A 20,976-nucleotide genomic window follows, 5' to 3' on the forward strand; every position below is an offset into this window, starting at 1 on the left:
TGTTTTGTGTAGCACCATGGTCCTGGAGGAACGTTGCTTCATTTCACTGTGCACTGTACTAGCTGTATATGGTTGAAATGACAATAAAGCCTCTTTTGATTCTTGAACACAGAAAATAAAATTTAAAAAAAAAAAAACAGTTTAATACAGATGAATTACAGAGATAAGGATTTCACCTGGAGGATGATTTCCAGCAGGTCCAGGACAATGAGGTTGGCCTCAGTGGCCAGATTCCCACTTATCAAGGCTTCCTGGTCAAGTTCTGCCTTGGTCCTACATGAACAGAAGAAAATGAGCTTTGGATATTAGCAATACATTTGCATAATCTGACCAGTCTACCCCTAACCAACTTACTTGTCCTGCCTGTCATTAGTTTGACGCCACTGCGTGAGATCTTTCCTCCAGCGCAGGTTCTCCCTCTGCCCCTGGGTTCTGTCATTACCTTTCAGGTTGAAGGTTAAAGGTCAGAAGGCATGCTGGACAAAATCACTGAGAGGAAATGCTGAATTTGTCACTCACTGAGCACATGCATGCTTGAGTGTGTGCATATTGTCAATAAAACAGAAGTATTTATTTATTTAGCAGACGCTTTTCTCCAAAGCGACTTCCAATGAACTCTATGTAGTGTTATCAGCCCACACACCTTATTCACCAAGGTGACTTACACTGCTAGATACACTACTTACAATGGATCACTCATCCATACATCAGTGGAACACACTCCCTCTGTCACTCACAGACTATGGGTGAACCTGAACAGCATGTCTTTAGACTGTAGGAGGAAACCAGAGGACCCAGAGAAAACCCGTGCAGACAAGGGAAGAACATGCAAACTTCACACAGACCGAGCGGGGATCAAACCCATGTCCTCTCACACCACCCAGGTGCTGTGAGATAGCAGCACTACTCGCTGTGCCATCATGCTGCCCGAACATGGAACTAAACATGGGAATGAATGACGTGGCAAAATGGTAACTTCTGAGCACCTCTGGACTAACATGGACAGCTGCTCACCTCCCACACGCTTCATCATCTCTCCACGGGCTCCCATTCCACCCAGCAGTGCCTCCTCCAGACGGGCCTTGGCCTGCTGAGACTTCTGCAAGGCCTGCGTGCTCACCTTGTCTGAGCTCTGCTTCCCCTGCAGGACAAAAGCAAGTCATTCACACACGCTCTGCTGAACTGCTGTAAACCTTGGGATTTGTGCATCACTGAGACTCATGTTCTAATGTGATGGAATGGATTTTTGTGATTAAAGTGACTGAGCTGGGCCTTAAATTGCATAACTGTATGCTTGTAAGCAATATACCTCGCTCAAGGATCTTTCTGCAAGTGACGATTCCAATCCGAGTCTAACAACTGTAAGGGGATGAATCAAACCACGACAATACTCTCAGTAAATGACCGAATTCTGTCCATAACTTGAGAGACACCTTAACCATTTCCTGAGCTCAAATTTCATCTGTTTTTATCAAGTCTGCAGGGGATTTCCTCCAAATTTAAGATTAAAATTCGGCTCAGAGCGGGATCTTGGTTTTATGTGCCTTGGTTTCTAACCCAGCATTCAGCGCTGGACCATCGCTCAGCTGCAGGATGTACCCGATACTCGAAGCAGGAGATGCAGATGGTGAGCAGCTCAAGTAGGCGGTTCAGCTGCGGGGAAGGCATATCCATGGTCCACTTCTGGATCAGGCTCTGGTCTGCGTTCTTCATAATCCAAAGGAAGCAGACCAGTAGGTTCCGGCTGGTTTCTGCACTCAGGGTGCCGCTGGCTTTCCCAGACTGGAACATTGATACACAACAACTGTATAAAGACCTTAATATCTAGTCAAAGAGATACAGTCTAGTCAATCTCTGTGTACTATAATTCATATTTGTATCATTTATTTGTTTAACTGACACTTTTCTGCACAGTGATTTGCAGTGTTGAGCTGCTTCTACTGATTTCCCCATTTATACAACTGGGTATTTTTTAATGGAGCAATTCAGGGTAAGTACCTTGCTCAAGGGTACTACAGTGAGAGCAGAGATCTGACCCTGTATCCTTCAAGTGGCAGCAACTCAAGTCACCACACTACCTGCTGCCACTTGAAGGATACAGGGTATAAATATGACACAAAATACAACGTGGGATATTAATCTGCCTGAAAATCTGAGGTCTCTGCAAAAAAATGTGCATCTGCTGATCCTGTAGCAAAAATATAGATTTTTTTAAAAAAAAAAAAAAAAAAAAAACACATCTGTTATAGGGAACACATGCAGGTGAACATAAAACTTGACCTCCAGACAACCTGAATGAAGAAAAGCAGTAATAATTTACAAAATAGACATAGCAAGCAGAGTTCAACGAGTGTTTTGTCTCAGCAGGACGAGAGCTCAATGCGTCCCTTACCCCAGACGTCAGGGCGCTGAGTGCGCTTCTCCCCAGGGTGCTAAAGGGGTTGCCTGCGATTGCCAAGGCAACCGACTGATTGATGGGGGTGACAGAGTCTGCCTCTTCCTCTGGGCCGCCTGTCTTCCCTTTGCCACCACGGGACTCAGTCACTGTAAGAGCAGGAGGGGATACACTGTAACTGAACATGTTTAGGGGATCAGATGCTGCTACTTGCATATCACTCCACATCACCACGCTGGCACTTTCTCAAAGGCCTTACATACAGACACCATGAGGCTGTCAGTGCCGAGACCTCTTAAATGTTCCTCTGCTGATTATGTGTCGCCCAAGTGTGGGGCAGCCCTCCCCCCCTCCTCTACAGGAGCCACAGTGACAGCAGCGCCGGGCCGTCGGGATTTTCAAGGTCCTAAAGCCGTGGCAGCCGGTACATTTCCAGTAAATTGCTAGCCAACCTGACCTGGCATGGCAGTGGCAAATTCAACACGTAATGTACCAGATAGCACTGGGGTGCAGAGCAATTTGTCAGTAAATCTACACATATAAGTGCCATCTAGGCTTCTGCTTTTTTTTCCTATATTCTGTGTTGCTGGCTGGTTCTGGGGAGGTAGAAACTGCTTCATATTATTGCAGCTCCTCCAGGGAAGAGTGTTCTAAAGTTCTGAGAGTGTTACAAAGATAGTATTAAATATTCTGGCATGTATAACATGTAAAAATATTATATCCTCAAGCAATGAGAAAGACCAGTTGTGGGGAAAAAAACTGACCGGTGAAGTCAAGGTGGTTGAGGGAGTCGATGATGATGCCCACCAGGGGGAGATAGAGAGCCGCGATCTTTGATCTGACCTCGGCACGGGAGCATCGCGGGTCCAGGTCGTGAGCGCATAGTAGGCTGTATGTGGCATTGATGGCTTTCTTCTGAACCTTTCCCCTGTATGTCACAATAAGGTTTAGGCGAACAAAAACCACAGTCACCTGGTGTCACATTAACAAACTGGAGTGTTGGTTCAACAGATACAATGAGCTTTATGCTTCAGATTGAGAAAGATACAGAACTGGAGGGTAGACAGAAACATTGAGCGATGATGAATTACAGGTTTACCCAATTTAACTGACCTAATTCATTCTGTGAAATCACCGACTTAGGTGGGAGGGTCAAATCCTCAATGTCTGAGTCATGTTTATAAAGTACCCTGAGTTCAAGCTCCTGGTTAATGTCTGCAGTACATTAAGGCATCATAAAAATAGCCCATATACTTGGTGAAAAAAACCCCTCTATATTGATCCAAAGGCCTGTTATAGGACTCAGAGGGTACCAATATTCATATACTGCAACACTGAATAATCATTATGCAAGGCCCTCCCTGTTTTGCAGGAACGAGTGTAGTTGGATATAGGACTAGCAGAATGATAGAAAGACAGGTGTGGACAGACGGACAGACAGACAGACGGACGGACCGAGATAATCGAGTGTGAGAATTACGGACAGATGCCAGATAGGGGCAGCTGGCAGCGTAGTGATTAAAGATGCTGCCTTTGGAATCAAAGGACACAGGTTCGAATCCCAGCTCCAACTACAGTACACTTGAGCATGCTACTTGCCCTAAATTACTACAGTGTAGTTACCCAACTGTGTACATTGGTAAATAATTTTAAGTTGCTTTGGAGAAAAGTATCAGCTAAACAAGTAAATGGACGCGACACTCACCCTTCAGACTCCATGTCCAGAGCGGCACTGAGCTCAGTGAGCAGCAGGCCAGTCAGGTAGTGCTGCTGCTTGAAGTCCTGAGACAGATCAAACATACTGGCCACCTTGCTCTCCTGGAAGCTTGAACAGGAGCTGGAGTTCTGTGAGGGAGGAAGATGGGGAGGAAATTACAAGAAGAAAAGTTGAATGTAACCTTTTCTAGAAGAATTATGTAGCAGAAACATTATTACCCACATTAATGCTTTCATTATTAATCATTACTATTTTTATTGTCTTCCACAGCCTGGCAATGGATGCAGTGCATAGGTCCTGCTGTGGACAGTTTTGTACAGCTGTATTCAGCCGAATAATATAACACCGATACAACTATAGCAAAGTGTCCTTGAAGACTGTCAATGCATATTTATAAATATCCAACAAGATTAGATTGTCACTTTAATAATTCAATACGATTCAGCTCCTGTCCCTCCTGGCAGACCTATCACCGTCCTCCAAGACTTCAATACATGATTGCTGATACAATATCTTTTCCATCATGAAAATCATATTAACCAAGGCTACTGCCAAGGAGGTGCTGTGAGCCACTGCCTATGGTTCCAGAACTGGGTTCAATCTAACCTCAGTCTATGCGGAGTCTACATGCATGGAAGGAGACAGGGGTAAACCACATCTGCATCCCCCTTTACCATGATTGTCAAATGAGTTGCTGCCAAGATTCAACCTTGACTAGGTGGCAGTAACCCCACCCCCTTCTTACTGTCACAAGATAGGTTTGGGCAGGACTTGTGTGGAAAATCCTGATTTACTGGAGTGGTAAAATAAGCTTGTGCTGATCATGCCTGGTGTAAGAGGTGCAACAAACAAAAAAGATGGCCCTACCTGTGAGGATATTGATGGACAGGGGGAGGCAGGAGCAGAGGCGGGGCTAGTGAAAAATAGGCTAAGGTTCAGGTAATGCTCGTGGCTGCACAGGATCCTCAGGAACTCCAGGCGCATGGTGATCAGAACGGGCATTGACATGCCCTTTGCCGACATCTGCAAGGGTCATTTGGGATCAGCGGAGCAGGAAGGTCAAAGTCATGGTGGAACCCTTGGGCTTTGAAAATTACTAGAGTGGGCCCCTGACTGGATAAAACAGACATCTTCATCTACTTGGACACACAGCAGGCTGATGTTCAGAGCTCTCCTTCAACTAGGAAAATTCACACTGGAGCAAAGGCTTACCTGATTGCAGTAATTCTTCACCAGATGGAAGACGAAGCCGCGGTCCATGAGCGACAGAAGGTCATACAGGAAGAAGGCCAGACTGATGTTGACTTTTTCTGCTTGGTCCAGCTCCTTCAACAAAGCATTTTTAAAAATTGCAGTCAGTTACTGAGTCAATCAACAAAGTATCTTAACAGTGCACCTTTCCTACAAAGAGCCATCTAGCCAGTTAGAACAGTAAGAATCACCCTCAAGAGTTATTTTGACAAATAAAAACTGCCATTATTTGAAATCCTTCTCGTGGGTGGTTTCAGTACTCCTTCAGTACCTTCTGCTGTTTCACCAGGATGGTGCAGATCTCTGCTGTCACCACACTGACGATAGTGGTGATGTCATCTTTGAATCTGTCAGTGAAACGGCTCCTACGAGGAACACCTTGCTTCTCCAGGTTGGAGACCTGCTGAGCCATACTTTTCACCTAAAACACACAAACACACACACTCTTTACACTACAGGTAACAACAGCCAGAACAAACACATTCACAGTATAGTGTTTGCGACTTGTATTGTATGTTTAATGAACACACACACAGTGCACAAAGAGACATACAGAAAAATATACACACATCTTTACTGCAGTCCTGGATCACACACAGACACAATTGATTATTTGCATTATACTGATTATGGGGGCACAGTGAGAATCTATGAGGAATATGCATGGTCACATGGGTTTTCTCTAGGTGCTCTGGTTTCCTTCCACAGTTTAAAGACACACACACACACACACACACACACACACACACACACACATTTTCAGAACCGCTTGTCCCATACGGGGTCACGGGGAACCGGAGCCTACCCGGCAACACAGGGCGTAAGGCCGGAGGGGGAGGGGACACACCCAGGACGGGACGCCAGTCTGTCGTAAGGCACCCCAAGCGGGACTTGAACCCCAGACCCACCGGAGAGCAGGACTGTGGTCCAACCCACTGCGCCACCACACCCCCCACAGTTTAAAGACATGATTGAGGTGAACTGGTGACTAATTTGCCTGTAGTGTATCTGTGTGTTATACTATGCTCTGCTGTATAAATAAGTGACTGACTGGTAGATGAGTACAGTACATCCAGCATCGTCAGTCATTTGGACAAAATAAGTGTATGTTGAAGTCACTGCGTGCTAAAACAATTGCTAAATGCATCAATGTAAATGAAAGTGACTAATCAGTAAAACAGACTTCCTCACACAGTGAATGCACATGTTCACAAACAAAAACACACATCCACACCCCCAGACAAACACTGACCAGCAGCTCAAAGAAGAACCAGGCATATTTATAAGCGTTCTCCCTGCAGACCCCCGTGCTGACCACCATCTGCAGGGCGAGCTCCTCATGGAATTGCTGCCGCAGGGAAAAAGCATTCAGTGTGGTCTGATCAAACATCATTCATAGCATGTAATAAAGACACATGTAATAGCACACATATTTACACATGGAACTGTGTGACATACAGGAACGACATACGCTTCACTGTGTTTACAGTCCTTTGCATGACTAAACCCTGTAGTGAACATAGTAAACACTGTGCTTGTTATACACAATATATGCACAGTATGGTGGCATTAAGAGGCCCCTGGTACATTTGGCTAAGCACTCACAGCCCCTTGCATTCCTGGTAGATCAAAGACACGGCAAATGGCTTCCAAGATCGGGAAACACGATTATTTTTTCATTACCCTGATTATTTTAACTATAATGCCACTTCTGATGAATTAATTGTTCACAGGACTCAAATCTTCTCATGAGGAGAAAGCCTTGTGTGCACACTTTGTTGATACTAAAGCATTTCAGCTCATGTTTTCATCTTAAATAACATTTATAACATTTACCTAATGCACCCCAGTATGTGATGTATTACTTGCATATGATAACAAAGGAAAACTAGTTAAATATTCCTCCATTTTTAAAAATAATGAATGAATGTAAAAATAGCGGCTTGGTTTTTGTACTCAAACAGCATCCCAACATGTAGTAAATCAACAAAGTTCATGACTGGAAAATGCACAGCTGGTGTCACTGCTCCCTCTTGAGGAGAATGCAGTAACCGTGTCGAGAATTACCTTCTTGTTAGCAGGCCTTGTACCCCCAGCACTCTGGAAGTAGTTGTTAACATCCACATATGTGGACATGCGACTACCTGGATGATTCAAACCCTGAAATAAAATAAAGAAACACGCATCAGTGGAATGTTCAATTGCAGTTTTTCTCAACTGAACACACAAAAAAAAAAAGACAGTTTATTTAGCACAGCCACACCCACACACACATTGACTGAAACCACTTGTCCCAAGCAGTGTCGCGGCAAGCCAGGGCCTAGCCCGGCAGTGCTGGGTACGGGGCTGGAGGGGGAGGGGACACACTAGGATGGGACGCCAGTCCGTCACAAGGAACCCCGAGCGGGAATTGAACCCCAGACCCACCAGAGAGCAGGCACAGGCCAAACCTGCTGCGCCACTGCACCCCCACAGCCACACCCCCTTGGTGGTATTCCAGTGAATGAAATCACAAAAGAAGATGAATTCAAGAGACACGTAGAGCAAAACGTACACTGTATATATACTCACTGCTTGCGGCTTTATTTCAAAAACACATTTAAAAATCCTGACATTTTGCAGACATAGTTCGGTACGCATGCTGCTTTTTTGACTACAGAAGGTAATACACTCATTGCATTTTTCTCTGAGATGCACTTCACTTTGGAGAAATGCATCTGCTACATGAATAAATGTAAATGACGACAGCTGGTGAGAGCTGCTGCCTTTGGGGCTAAAGGTCACAGGTTCAATCCCCACGTCCAGCTGTAGTACCCTTGAGTAATGTACTTACTCTAAAATTGCCCAGCTGTATAACTGGGTAAATAATTGTAAGCTTGTGATAATTGTAACCTTAAAATTATAAGGCACACATGTTGGCTGAAGCAGCTTGTTGCGGCAAACTGGAGCTTAACCTGTCAATGCAGGGTGCAAGGCTAGAGGGGGAGGGAACACACTAAGGATGGGATGTCAGTCTGTCACAAGGCACCCCAAGTAGGACTCGAACCCCAGACCCACCAGAGACCAGGACCTGTCCAAACCCACTGTGCCACTGTGGCCCCCACACTGTAAGTTGCTTTGGAGAAAACCATCAGCTAAATGAATAAATGTAAATCTCCTCAGGTAAGTGGTGCACAGGGTCAGTATGGCGCCACTCCACGTAAGCAGTGCTTGCTACCCTGTCATTACCTTGGAATTCAAGATGTTCTTGACCTCTGTGTCTTCAACCCCATGTTGGGCATGGATGTCAGGGTTGCTGCTGCTCAGGATACGAGACTGCAGGAGCTTGGAACCCACGGCAGTGGCTGTCGCCCGTCCCATGGTGTTGTAACGGCTTTCTGGGTGCAGTAAAGATGTGCTGGCACCTGGAGCTCAGAGAAACACACCAGTAGAGGGTAATTTAGAACACATATCCACAGGGATCCAAAGCACCACCGGTAACAAATATTCAAAAGAAGAGACAACATTACTTTCACACTTATTGTACACATGGAGGGACCCTGATGTCAATTCAGACCATCAACCACAAAGCAATGGCTCAAAACACAATTCTACTTGCTGCCATCAGCAGTTAAACAGATGGTTAAACTTCAGAGATGCTATTGCTCTTGTCACATCTGAAATTTTTGTGTTAATTTCTCATTATAAGAAGCAGCTTTCCTATCTCCTTCTGGATTTTAACTTTTTACAGTATCACAGAAACTGGCAACTCATTTATGCTGTCCTCTTTATATTTGTATAGCTTCCATGTTTCATGAATGGCATTTTATTGTGGTTTAATACTTTTTCATGCTACCTCTGTTAAGTTCTGTTTTCAGAATATTTCTTTATTTTTTTTTTCTCTTTAGTGCTTACTATGGAACTATAGTGGTAACCACTGTCTCGGGTACAATGAAGGACGTGTCCCTTCCCTACATACCACAAGTGTTTTAATCACTTTCTGTACTTGCTTTGTTTAGAGGTCCATAGACCTTTGTGACCTCTGAAACTAGTTCCCACCACAGACAAAAGGAAAGTGACTTACTTGCGTTCAGTATCTCACGCTGAGTGTCTGGTAGCCGGAACACATAATACAAGTAGGTTGCTAGAAGACAGTTTCTTCCTTGCTGGTCCTTGGCCAGCTCCTGGCTGTTGTGGAGGCTGTTGATGATTGAAACCACAGACTCAAAGGCAATCTGGGCCAGATTCGCTGTAAGGCAAACACACCCCAAAATCAGTACAGTACGTATGACACACTACACACTGAATGAAACTCAGTTCAGGAACACCAAACAGCTCATTTAGAATCTAACAAAAGTACTCAAATGCACTGGCTCCTGGTAGTGCAAATGGTTGAGTTACACGTTGAATAAAAGTTACAAAAATGCAACCATTCTCCAATTTACTTTTTTTGTGTCTAATTTCATTTTCTCTATTTACCTACTTCCTGAAATCCCTGCATGTTGTGGAGGGAAAGCAACCTATATTTACAGTCAGCCGACAGTCTGCAGTGGTGAGTACCCAAACAAAACGGGTTTGAACCGGCAAACAGTTTGTGGAGTGTATTTGCATTTTAGCCATTTTTAAATTAATTTTAAAGTAGCTTGAAGTTAACAAAAAATATTAACATAAAAAGTATTACAAAGCAGAGGGGCATGGTGGCAAGGTAGGTTCAGCCTGTGCAAGCTGTGTGTCAGGTCTGGGGTCCTGCTTAGGGTGTCCTGTGGCGGACTGGTGTCCCGTCCAGGGTGTGTCCTCTCTCCCTTCAGCCTTGTGCCCTGCGTTGCTAGGTAGGCTCCGGCTCACCGTGACTCCGCTCGGGACAAGCGGTTGTTGACATTGCATTGCATTGCAAAAGTATTACAAAGTATGTTTGTTTATTGTAGCTATAATGGGAATTTTTTTTACAGAACTTCAGTGAATAAATCAAATGGAATCAGAATGTATAACTTTTAATTGATAGCTACTTAGGTGGCTAAAGTGACTTTGGAGTTAAAAGGAATTACTGATGTCCAGTCCCCACTGTGTTTGAGGAGTGAGTTGATCACATTTGGCCCAGATCAACTGCCCACCAGCCTAGCGCACCTCTGAAAAGCAGTCACACACTCCTACAGTCTGGTGTCCTCCACAGGCTCTCACCTGTCTGCCCTGCAATGACCATGGGTTGCAGGATGAGCCTGAACAGTTTATCCAAAACCTGGTGGAGGAAGAGCACAAGGGGCTCCAGCCGGGATGACGACAACGAGATGATGCTCAGCTTCAGCTCGTGCTCCAACTTGTTCTCCGGGATCTTGTCGTCCCGAACGCGGATTGGAAAAGTCACCTTGTTTTCCAGGGCATAGCAAAGGGTGAAGAAGCGTTCAAGGTGGTTATCCTGTGAGCAGCAATGGGGAGGGGAGGCAGTGAGGACAAACGATTGCAGTCAGACAACTGTCGGTCAACAGAATTACCCTTCACTGCTAATTGCCTCATTTCACTCTCCATTAGATAGTAATTAAATGAACCGAAAATGCCCAGTTACACACAAATTACTCTGGATAATAATCGCAATCAGTTAAATCAGTTCAATAGTGCTAACAGTTCCAATTAGTTTCGGTAGCATTTAGTATCTTCCGGAATCACATGAAAGCATTACAGAAAAAACCTTTAAAGTTTCAGAGCAAAAGAATCAAAGAGCAGCTTGATCATCCAGTATCGCTAGCGAAGAATCAGTCTTTTTGCCGCATTTCCTAGCTTTGTACAAAGCTGACCAGGCTGGACGAAGGCTGCACACACCTGTGTGTGTATGGAGGACACAACTTGCACCTCCAGGTTGAACACTCCTTTGTGGCTTTCCACCCACTTCACCGGAGGGACCTGAGGGGGCATCTTCTGTAAAGGGGATAGAGGTCAAATGTTAGATGCCAAGGGAAAGCAAGTGGCTGATGCAGAGGTGGGATAAGCAAGACCTCCACACTTCAGTATGCCGTTTATACCTCTGGGGGATGCATGGAGTAGTTTGCAGGAAGTCGATCCTGGGCAATGGGGAGGCAATACTGGACTGTTTGCAGCCGGTCGTTGTTCAGCATTGGGAGCCACTGCAGAGGAGAGACTTCTGCTCAGTCACCACCTCACACAGCTTTGTGTTTGCATACATCTCGTTTTACTACCTTTGGAGGACAAATGTCAAAAACATGTCCCCACAATAATAGAAATTCCTGAAAAACCAACCTTTGGGGGGTGTCCCACTACTGAAAGCTGGTCAGCTTTTCAGGAAAAAAATGAGTGGCGGAACTCTGTTTGCTTTAAATTTCATAAGCTCAGTGGGAGTCACGGGGAAGTGAGAATTACTGCAACACAAACCCTACGTGTGTGTGAGTGTGTGTGTGTGTGTGTGTGTGTGTGTGTGTGTGTGTGTGTGTGTGTGTGTGTGTGTGTATGAGTGGTCTCTCACAGAGTAGCCAATGAGGGTCTCCACACTTCCTGCTTGGTTCTGTTTCTGCTGACAGCTGATGTGGTAAAAAGTGAAGAGGAGATGGTGTTTCTCCGTCAGCTTGGCTGGAAGGCTGATCTTCACCTCTTCGTAAAAATCTGGTGCCCTGATCAGGAAATTGCATTGGAAGAGAAAAACAAAACCATTGCCATTGTTTTTATTTGGCTTTTTGTTTTCCCCTCAACCAGTTGCCACTGCATCCTTACAGATCCAGCACTGTGTGCTGCCAGTCCACTTTACATTGCTTGCAGTGTTCACCTTCTTTTGCGAAGACAATGACTTTGTTTCAGCAGCCATGTGAACACACAGTACATCTATTAAACATACATCTATGAAATAAACATTTGTAAACAAGACTGGTAGAGCTTTTGGCTTCTTTGTTGTTGTCCCTTTAACCATTTTTGATTTTCCATCACAACACCCACATCTCGTCAAGAATCCAGATCTCCTTGAATAAATTTCCTTTTGTGATTGTTCCCAAAATATGCAGAGTTAAAATGCAATGAAAGTAATGTCAGTTCAGTCAATGTGTCATTTTACTTTTCAGATATCAAAAACAACCTTCGTTATTTATAGATTTCTCCATGTTAAAAGAAAAAAAAAATTACATTTATTCCTTTTTCTTCAAAGTAACTTACAAAGTTAATCTACAGTATTTACAATTATTTCCCATTTATACAGCCAGGTAATTTTACTGGAGCAATTTAGAGTAAGTACCACAGTACCTAAGGGTATTACAGCCAGAAGGGATATTGGAACCTGTGACCATTCGGTCCAAAAGCTGCATCACTAACCACTACTCTACCAGCTGCCAGAAAGAGAAACACACGGCATTTAAATATGAAAGTCTCTTTGTTCATAGTCTGAGTAAAGCCAAGCAGAGTCTCACAATGAAAGGCACTTACTTGTTATGGTATGTGATTGGTGTATAAACTTCTTGGACAAATTCAGGACCACTGGATTTCCCAAAAATGACCTAAACAAATACAAATAAAATTGAAAGCCAAACAAGAGGGATGCAGAATTTACTAATCACTACTTCTTGGTACATTATACGCATTTGTGCTGAGATGTACTCCCTCTCCTCTGTCTCAGTGTGTACTGTGTGACATGGGTTCAGGTGATGTCATGGGAAGGTCTCTGCTTACCGGTAGACAACAGCTGGGATCCTCGCCACTCATAAACTGAATTTTTACAGTGATGTTCCGTGCTGATGCCAGCCTGTTCACAAAATTTAGCCTTTGAGGATAAACATATAGAAGATTCCTGAAAAAAGGAAAATAAAATTTACAAGCTAAACAATGGCCACTTTAATTATCCCCACTCCACCTAAAAAAAAAAAAACTTGATGAAACTTCATTTACATTTATTCATTCATTTCACATTTATTCATTTTTTTTCCAAAGCAACTTACAATGTTAAGTTACTTACAATTATTTACCCATTTATATAGCTGGGTAATTCTACGGGAGCAATTTAGGGTAAGTACCGTGCTCAAGACTACTACAGCCAGAGGTGAGAACTGAATCTGCAAACAATGGCTCCAAAGACAGTAGCTCTGAACACTATGCTATCACCAGAGTTAGCTAAAAGTTACTGGATTTTCAAGCAACTTCTATTTTTCAGGATGTGCTAATCTTCAGGAGATGCTTCCTGGGAACAAAAGGTGGCAGACTCCATCCCTGATCGCGGCTCGTCGCCCATCGGAACCCCAGGCTGTAGCACTTCACTGAAGCACTAGATGTCTCTGCTGTAAAGTTTTCAGAAAAGCTGTTGTCTACTGTAACATGGTCATTTTTTCTTAAAAAATGCACTTTATTCTGCCTGACAAATACCAATGGTATATTAAATTTACTTTCATAACTTTTATTCCATGTTTATTTATATTATCTGTAGAAATGAGAGGTCTGACAGCAGTAGCCAATCACAATATTTGTTTCCTGATAGCAATAGCTTATAACAAGCCCCTCCACTACAAAATATCACTTATTTTGAAGTTATCAACACAAAAAACTATGGAGGAAGGAACTTGTCATGTGTGCAACAATAATGACAAAGTCAAATTTATGACTTCTGAAGATGCCTTTCCCTGGAGTTCAAGAATGTCTCAGAACACACACACACACACACACACACACACACACACACACACACACACACACACACACACACACAGTGTTCTGTTCCACAAAAAAAAAAAAAAAAAAACGAAGCATGGGCAGCTCCAGCAGATCAAAGGTTGAGACTCGACCCAGAGTTCAGTGCCAGAATCACAACAAAACAAGCTGCAGAAATAGACTCCAGTATCTTTTCATTCACCGAGAAGAACAAACACAGCAGCTCTTCCGGGATGGAGCTACGGCCAGCTGTCAGCTCAAAAACTTAAACGTCCTCTTCCTCTGCCTCTCACTTCCACTTACTGCAAGCTAGGTCATCATCGGGACCATCTCTATAAATGTTTATTTTTCTGTGTAAAACGAGTAGGGTACTTGTCCTGAATTGCTCAGGTTATATGTATAAATGGGTAAGTTATTGAAAGTATCTTAGTACACAAACCTAATGTTGAAAGGTACCAGCTAAACCATGGTTAAGAAAGAACAAGACAAAATCTGCAAGAACGTACAGGAAGGTGCACTGAAGTAGAAAAAGTCCAACAACTATGTGGAGGAGGGGTGATATTGAAGATGAAACTACAGACTGTTGAGGGATCATTAATAAATATTTAAAACAAAAAAAATATATATATCCTTGTTCACAAATCAGCCCTTTACCTAGAAAAACTGAAATGCACTTGATATTGCAGAGCTGGATAAATTTAATGCTTCCCCTGGTGGGTTCCCACGTTCTAATCACACAATAGGGCTCTTTTAATCTCTCCAGGCCACCAGCCTGCTCTACCGACAAAAGGAAAGGACCACTTCTCATGCGAAGCCACATCCTAGGGGCCCTGTGTTTTCCCCTCTTCCTTTTTTGTGCATCCACCTGTAAATAAACCAGATGTACAGTGTACACCCCTCAAGATTATCTGAGTTTACCACAGCTTGAGGAGCATGGAGGAGTTGGTGGGATCTGGATGATTCTCCTCAAGCATACAAACACTGAGCACTGTATCACATCGTGATTTGGCACAGCCTTATCTCTGCACATGGAATTTCAAATATTGGAGTGTAGTGCCTACTGTCACTCTATTATCCAAAATGCCACTGTCATCATGGTGTTTCCAAGAAAAGACAGACATTCACTCTTTCGACACCTTGCTAAAATATGTAACTTGCTGCTTCAACGATATAGACAAATTGGTGTAGTAAGTCCTTATATTAAAATTCAGATAACACCTTTATATGTAAACGTCCAAGTTTTTATTAAGAATGATTTGCAGTATCTCCGTTGGAAGAGACCAACTTACCTCGGAAATCTGGTAAGTTTTTTACTGGTAAAACTGGACTTCACATAGTGTCACGCACCATCCAGATTCCACCCATCAGATCCCTCACGAGGGAAGACGAGCAGGACAAGATCACCAGTGGGTGCAGCTCACCTGTAAATGTTATGTGGCACATACACCTCCTTGGATGGAAACTCAAGGACCTCCTTCACTGGACGCTGGTTTTTCTCTGCCACTGGTTTCACTGGAATGAGCTCCGGTGAGAGGCACGCTGCCAGGTTTTCTGGTGCTGGAGTCAAGTCCAGTTTAATGGTGCCTCCACACAAACACACAGTACAAACACTGTTAATCAATGCTCCCATGCACATAGACAGATTGCTCTGTAAACTGATACTTAGAACTTCAAAACATAGTAGACCGCAAGTTAGCACTACACTATGGATGAACAAACAGTGCCAAGAGCTTCACTTTGTTATTCAGTCCTGTAAAAGTTATACAGTCAGTTTTGAACATTTTTTCTGGAGCCAAGTTTTTTTTTCTCCCCTTCATTTTCATCAACTGCATGTCCAGTTCAGGGTCATGGTGGTGTAGAGTCCATGCTGGAAGTATAGGGAGTGTGGCAAGGCAGACCTTGGACAGGACACCAGCCCATCACAGGGCAATTACACACACTGAATGACATACACACACTAGTGGCAATTTACTACATGGCTTTTGACTGTGGAAAGAAACTAAAGCGTGCTGAGTAAGCTGACATGAATATGGGGAAAACACACAAACTCCACATGCACTGACCCAGACTGAAACCAACAGCCTAGGTGATGTGAAGTACCATTGTGCCAACCTAGAATTAAAGATACTTTTGCAAAAACAAAAAAAGATGTCTGAAGTTATTAAAATGCAGTGCAATGACACAGAAATATCATGCAGAACTGTAGACGTACAACTGACAGTTTCAAGGCACTTAGAATGGCTAAAATAGAACATGGACATTTATCACAAACTCTAAACATCCCACTTCACATGCACCATGTCTCACTATGCAGCAAAATCACCTGTTACTGTCTTTATTCTCCTTTGCAAACTGGAAGTCCTCTTAATGTCAGCCAGGAACTTGAACAGGTCCTCATCACTCAGACGATCTCCTTCCTGAAAACGCAGACATCCTGATTCATAACCCATTTCTACACCAGGAAGCACTGGCCTTTATTCTGACAACTAAATTAGTTTTACCATTGTTGGATTCTTGATAAATGACTGTGATATATGACCTTCTGTTGGTGGCATGGTCTACGAAAGCATCTTGCAATAAGTAACATGTGGGTCAGAACTGCGAGTCAAGACCATGCTGTGGTACTTCTGAAAGAGGCTTCAGCCCATTCATCAATGGGTGAGCAGACTCCCAATCCACTATACCCCTGAATGAAGCTCCATGCACAGTGGCCTCTTTCCATGACAGGATACCACAATTAAGTCCAACTGCTTCAGAGGACATAGAGCTTAATAAATCAGCAACATGCAACACTTAAGGAATACAAGTCACTTAGGGTAAGAACCAACCAAAGTACTACATCTCCTGTCAGTATAGCACTGAACACTGATCCAGTAACTGTGGGTAGCAGAGCTGCACAGAGGCAGTGCTGACAGGCATGAACACGCATTTTGTCACAAACCCCAACCAAAAGGAGCTTATATGGGCTTATACTGAGAAACGGAAATATTAATGTGCCACGGCTTCAGAATTACAGATTATTTTAACTGCACTTCCCATTTCTGTTTTTAGAAATGTGCCACTGAGATGTGAATGTTTGTGAAATAGCAGATAACAGGTAGCGGTTTTATATTAGCAGTTTTTAAGGGCCAATTGTAGGTGCAGAGAGACATTAACATGCTCAAAAAGCCATGTATACTGTAGCCCTCGAGTAGTATCCTGGCATGACAAATCGAGAAAAGCTGATTTGTGCTTTAACAGAACTGATTTTTCACAATTTTCATTTTAACCGACCTCACTTTGCACTGTAAACAGCTCATTTCTACAACTATATGCGTACTTTCATCCAAGAAGAATTGTGTTGGGCAGACCTGCTTGCAGAAGGTGGATATGGTGATAGTGGCTGGTTTGAAGCCTGATAGATTGTACTGATCCTCCAGGGAGCCAAAGCGCTCAGAGTTTCGCCTAGGCAGGTGACCCTTTCTGTCCATGCTGCTTTTACCTGCAAATTCCAAGATAAAAAATAACTAACTTCTACTCACACCAAGAAACTTTGTTCAGAACTGTTTCATTTACCAGTAGTAAATCCACAGGACCTGACACATGTAAAGCTACAAGTGCAAATAACTGAACTTCAATACCTTATCATAACATAACTCTTTTCAATAAGGTATTCATTCATCAACTACTTTTTATAAAATGCCTCTATGTGCATCAAGAGATCAAGATATGGCAAATCTCCTGCGTTTTCACCTAAACATGTTTTATTCACCCCCCTTGTTTGTGAAATACATGAATCCCAGCCCTTGGTCTCACCGTTCAAGCTTTCTGTGTCTGTGACATCTCGTTCAAGGGTAGCCGTGCTGATAACGCTCATGATGTTGACGGTGGCCCAGGCGAAGGGCATACGGTACCGTCCGAGCCTGTGGCAGAACGACTCGGCCTGGTTCCTCAGCTTCTCTAGCTTGTCCTTGTTCTGAGCAACACAAAGCAAGTATGCGTGACTGTAACAGCTTATGGCAGAGTGTGGTATGAAGGATGGAAACACACATGGAGGCCAACGCTGACTCGAGGCTACAGATTACTGAGGGTACTCTCTTAAACGTATTGGTTCATAGAAGATGGTCAGATGTAACACGTAATAGCTGCCCAGAAGAATCATGACACAATTGAAAATGAGTGAAAGAAACTGGGGAAAATGAAAGTTACAAAAAAAGGTGAGCTGATCTCTGAGCTATCATTTGCCAATGAATGTGCTGAAGCACAAGAACTGTGCGCAATGACTTTAAAAACAGAGGGATTCTAATAAATACTGTTCATTTTTACAAAGCGCTCCTCACAACAGAGTGATGCAGAGCGCTGAACAATTTAACAAAGATGACCATAAAAACAGTAATGAAAAGAAATAAAAGCAGCAACGATGTGGGAAACAGTAGGCAAGTAAGTCAGCTGACAAATATTTTGAGGAAACCAAACACCAACTACAAAGAAGAGGAAGAAAAATAAGCCTCGGGGGGGTCCAAGTACCAGCAGCTGCCCTTCCTAATAACTATGTGTACTGTAGATATTAATAATGGCACACCTCACACCACTGGTTACCTTTGCACTGTCGCTCTCCTTCATGACAAGATAAGGCTCTGCACAGTCGCTGATCTCTCCCTGCTGCAGGACCTTTTCAATCTGAAGCACAGACACACACACAGTACAGGGCGGGGAGACCGTTACTGATCACATCATAAAACAGACTACACAAGACCAAACAGTTCAACCCCAACCACTGCAGCACAAAGAAGGGTGACTGAAGCCAAACAGCAGCTGTTTTACTGACCACCAAGGCTGACATCACTGGCCCTAAAAAAAAGAAAAAAACACAGCAAACAATGCCATTAAAAATGAAACCTTTTGAAAAATTGCACTCCCACACATGCAGAGTGCAATGTGTGTCAGTAAGACCACCTTAGACCACCTAAAGGAGTTCTGCATGAAACCTGAGCTATGTCAATGCCAGCAGAAATTTTCTATGGCGGGGCTGGGGTGTTGGAACTTGCACACAGCTGTCAGATGCCTGCAGGAGAGCCAGTTCCCAGCAGACAGACCCTCCAGCGGGCACTACAGTGCACATGATGGATAACGCATGCTTGCAGTCTCCAACCTGCTTCTGGGAAACTGCTGAAAGTGGAGCTTCATGCAGAGTGTGAAACAAAAACTGACTAAAATAACAACTTGTTCGCAAAACCTGGGAAGAAACACAGCTGAACTCCTCAATCCTCTGCATGACAGTGCCTGCATGTGGCTTCCTCTAAACCAGAAAGGCAGAACCCGTAGTCAATGTCGCAAACACATTAGCACGCTCTGGACAACCCACATTGCCTCCTTCACTGGCGGCCCAAAGATGGACAAAAGAAGGCTTGTTTGGGGGCCGTTGCAGGAATCCGGACGGGGCCTGGGGTGTGAGTGTGCCTGTCACAGGGCCCATTCAGGTCACGCTGCACAAAAACACTACATCCGGGGTACAACACAAAAAGCCTCTTCACACTTTACTCTTTTTTCTTTCTTTCTTTTTTTTAAAGAATTGGTATCTTAATTCCTTTAGAAGCCAAGTTATTCCCTTCTTTTGATATATGCACATGAATGTTCAACACTGAAGTGATTCAAACACAAGGCAGATCACAACTGACCCAGAGCCATTCACTGACTTTTCATGCATCATCTCACAAGGTAAACTGTAGTTTCTGAGTCATTCTGCAGAAATGAAGATTAGAGGGGCAGCAAACAGAGTAGATGTTAGGAGACTAGGACTCAGGATCAAAAGTCAAGTCTTCTGAAACACAGTGAACTTTGACTGCCTTCTGCAACATATCCAGTTGAAGAGAGGAGTATGTGTAATTGCCTACTACAGAAAAGCCCCCCCAAAAGAAACTAGCAGGGGGCAATGATGATGATCAATGATGGCAAACAATAATAATGAACATAAGATTCAAAACACACATAAAAACAGTACAAGGCTTTAACTCACCTGTACTACAACATCTATCTTTAATAACAAGTACTCTTCAGAATATATGGTCACCATATGGCAACAGTTCAGACTTTTAAATATATAGTACCAGGCAAAAGTTGGGCAACCTGGGCAATATCTTTACAGAACAAAGTGGACAGAAGAGTCAAAGCAGCACAACCGACAACTGTCCTACATCTTCGGGAATTGCTGCAGTACATCTGGAAAGACATGTACGCTCATTACTTGAATACCTTGCGAACAAAACCAGTTCCCAACACATGAACTCAACCTTTTTACAGGTACTGTAGTCATGGCTGACTATACCTTGATGACTATATACAGTAGATGTTTGGGGATGAGCAGATGACCTAGAAGATGGTCCAATATACCTTGATGACTAGGTAGATATCAGGAGATGGGTAGGTTATGGAGAAAATGGCTGATTTGGCCAGACTAGAGATGTCCATATGGGGGATGTGAGGTCGCAGGAACGCCTTCTGCTGGTCCGAGTTCAGGTCACAGTAGAAGTTCTCGGAGATCTGAGGAGAGAGAAGCAGCAGAGTCACACTTCCGAAGCAGCCACATGGTTTCCAGCTGGAGGGCATCACATAATGTAGGAATGCGCAGAATTCCAAACAGAGTTGACCAGAACAACAACAAATACTTGGACAGCAGTTCAACAGCCTCATTTATAAAAAGGTCACGTGCAAAAGAACAAGCATATACAGTAAATATCTAAGAATGTCAAATTAAAAACCCGCCTAAGGCCATCTAAGGAATCTGAGCTTTCTTTGTACAAAACTGAGGTGGAAATGTAGAGATACTGTAACTGAATAAGTTCTGAGAAAAATATTGGATATGACACCGATGCTATGACTGGTACAAGAAAAAGTGTGAAACAGTGAGGAAGAGAAGTATGGGTGGTGCACATTCAAAAGGAACCAAAAACATGTGAAAAACATTGCAAGGCTTGACATATTATTATCATTATTCCTTCATTTAGCTGACATGTTTCTCCTCAGCAAC

The 20,976-nt window shown here is 43.5% G+C and overlaps 1 protein-coding gene across 7 annotated transcripts in view; it reads right to left on the minus strand.

The window, feature by feature from the left end:
- Nucleotides 1-20,976, minus strand: part of dock8 (dedicator of cytokinesis 8) — a 55,565-nt gene that overhangs the window by 11,974 nt on the left and 22,615 nt on the right. For 5 of the 7 annotated variants that reach the window (XM_018759259.2, XM_018759263.1, XM_018759262.1 and 2 more), the window contains 26 exons: nucleotides 20,340-20,489; nucleotides 18,549-18,629; nucleotides 17,766-17,925; nucleotides 17,321-17,451; nucleotides 16,294-16,387; nucleotides 15,392-15,554; nucleotides 13,002-13,119; nucleotides 12,759-12,829; nucleotides 11,815-11,959; nucleotides 11,357-11,458; nucleotides 11,157-11,252; nucleotides 10,521-10,755; nucleotides 9,427-9,591; nucleotides 8,592-8,773; nucleotides 7,431-7,523; nucleotides 6,616-6,711; nucleotides 5,635-5,784; nucleotides 5,325-5,438; nucleotides 4,980-5,135; nucleotides 4,101-4,240; nucleotides 3,160-3,323; nucleotides 2,393-2,544; nucleotides 1,600-1,782; nucleotides 1,015-1,141; nucleotides 355-442; nucleotides 177-273 (listed from right to left, as the gene is read on the minus strand). In XM_018759259.2, coding sequence (XP_018614775.1) covers nucleotides 177-273; nucleotides 355-442; nucleotides 1,015-1,141; nucleotides 1,600-1,782; nucleotides 2,393-2,544; nucleotides 3,160-3,323; nucleotides 4,101-4,240; nucleotides 4,980-5,135; nucleotides 5,325-5,438; nucleotides 5,635-5,784; nucleotides 6,616-6,711; nucleotides 7,431-7,523; nucleotides 8,592-8,773; nucleotides 9,427-9,591; nucleotides 10,521-10,755; nucleotides 11,157-11,252; nucleotides 11,357-11,458; nucleotides 11,815-11,959; nucleotides 12,759-12,829; nucleotides 13,002-13,119; nucleotides 15,392-15,554; nucleotides 16,294-16,387; nucleotides 17,321-17,451; nucleotides 17,766-17,925; nucleotides 18,549-18,629; nucleotides 20,340-20,489 — 3,453 coding nt within the window. The remainder of the gene's footprint in view (nucleotides 1-176; nucleotides 274-354; nucleotides 443-1,014; nucleotides 1,142-1,599; nucleotides 1,783-2,392; nucleotides 2,545-3,159; nucleotides 3,324-4,100; nucleotides 4,241-4,979; nucleotides 5,136-5,324; nucleotides 5,439-5,634; nucleotides 5,785-6,615; nucleotides 6,712-7,430; nucleotides 7,524-8,591; nucleotides 8,774-9,426; nucleotides 9,592-10,520; nucleotides 10,756-11,156; nucleotides 11,253-11,356; nucleotides 11,459-11,814; nucleotides 11,960-12,758; nucleotides 12,830-13,001; nucleotides 13,120-15,391; nucleotides 15,555-16,293; nucleotides 16,388-17,320; nucleotides 17,452-17,765; nucleotides 17,926-18,548; nucleotides 18,630-20,339; nucleotides 20,490-20,976) is intronic. The other 2 variants (XM_018759261.1, XM_018759258.1) reach the window with 1 other exon arrangement.

The sequence above is a fragment of the Scleropages formosus genome, chromosome 17, assembly GCF_900964775.1.
Source record: "Scleropages formosus chromosome 17, fSclFor1.1, whole genome shotgun sequence".
Taxonomy (NCBI): Eukaryota; Metazoa; Chordata; class Actinopteri; order Osteoglossiformes; family Osteoglossidae; genus Scleropages; species Scleropages formosus.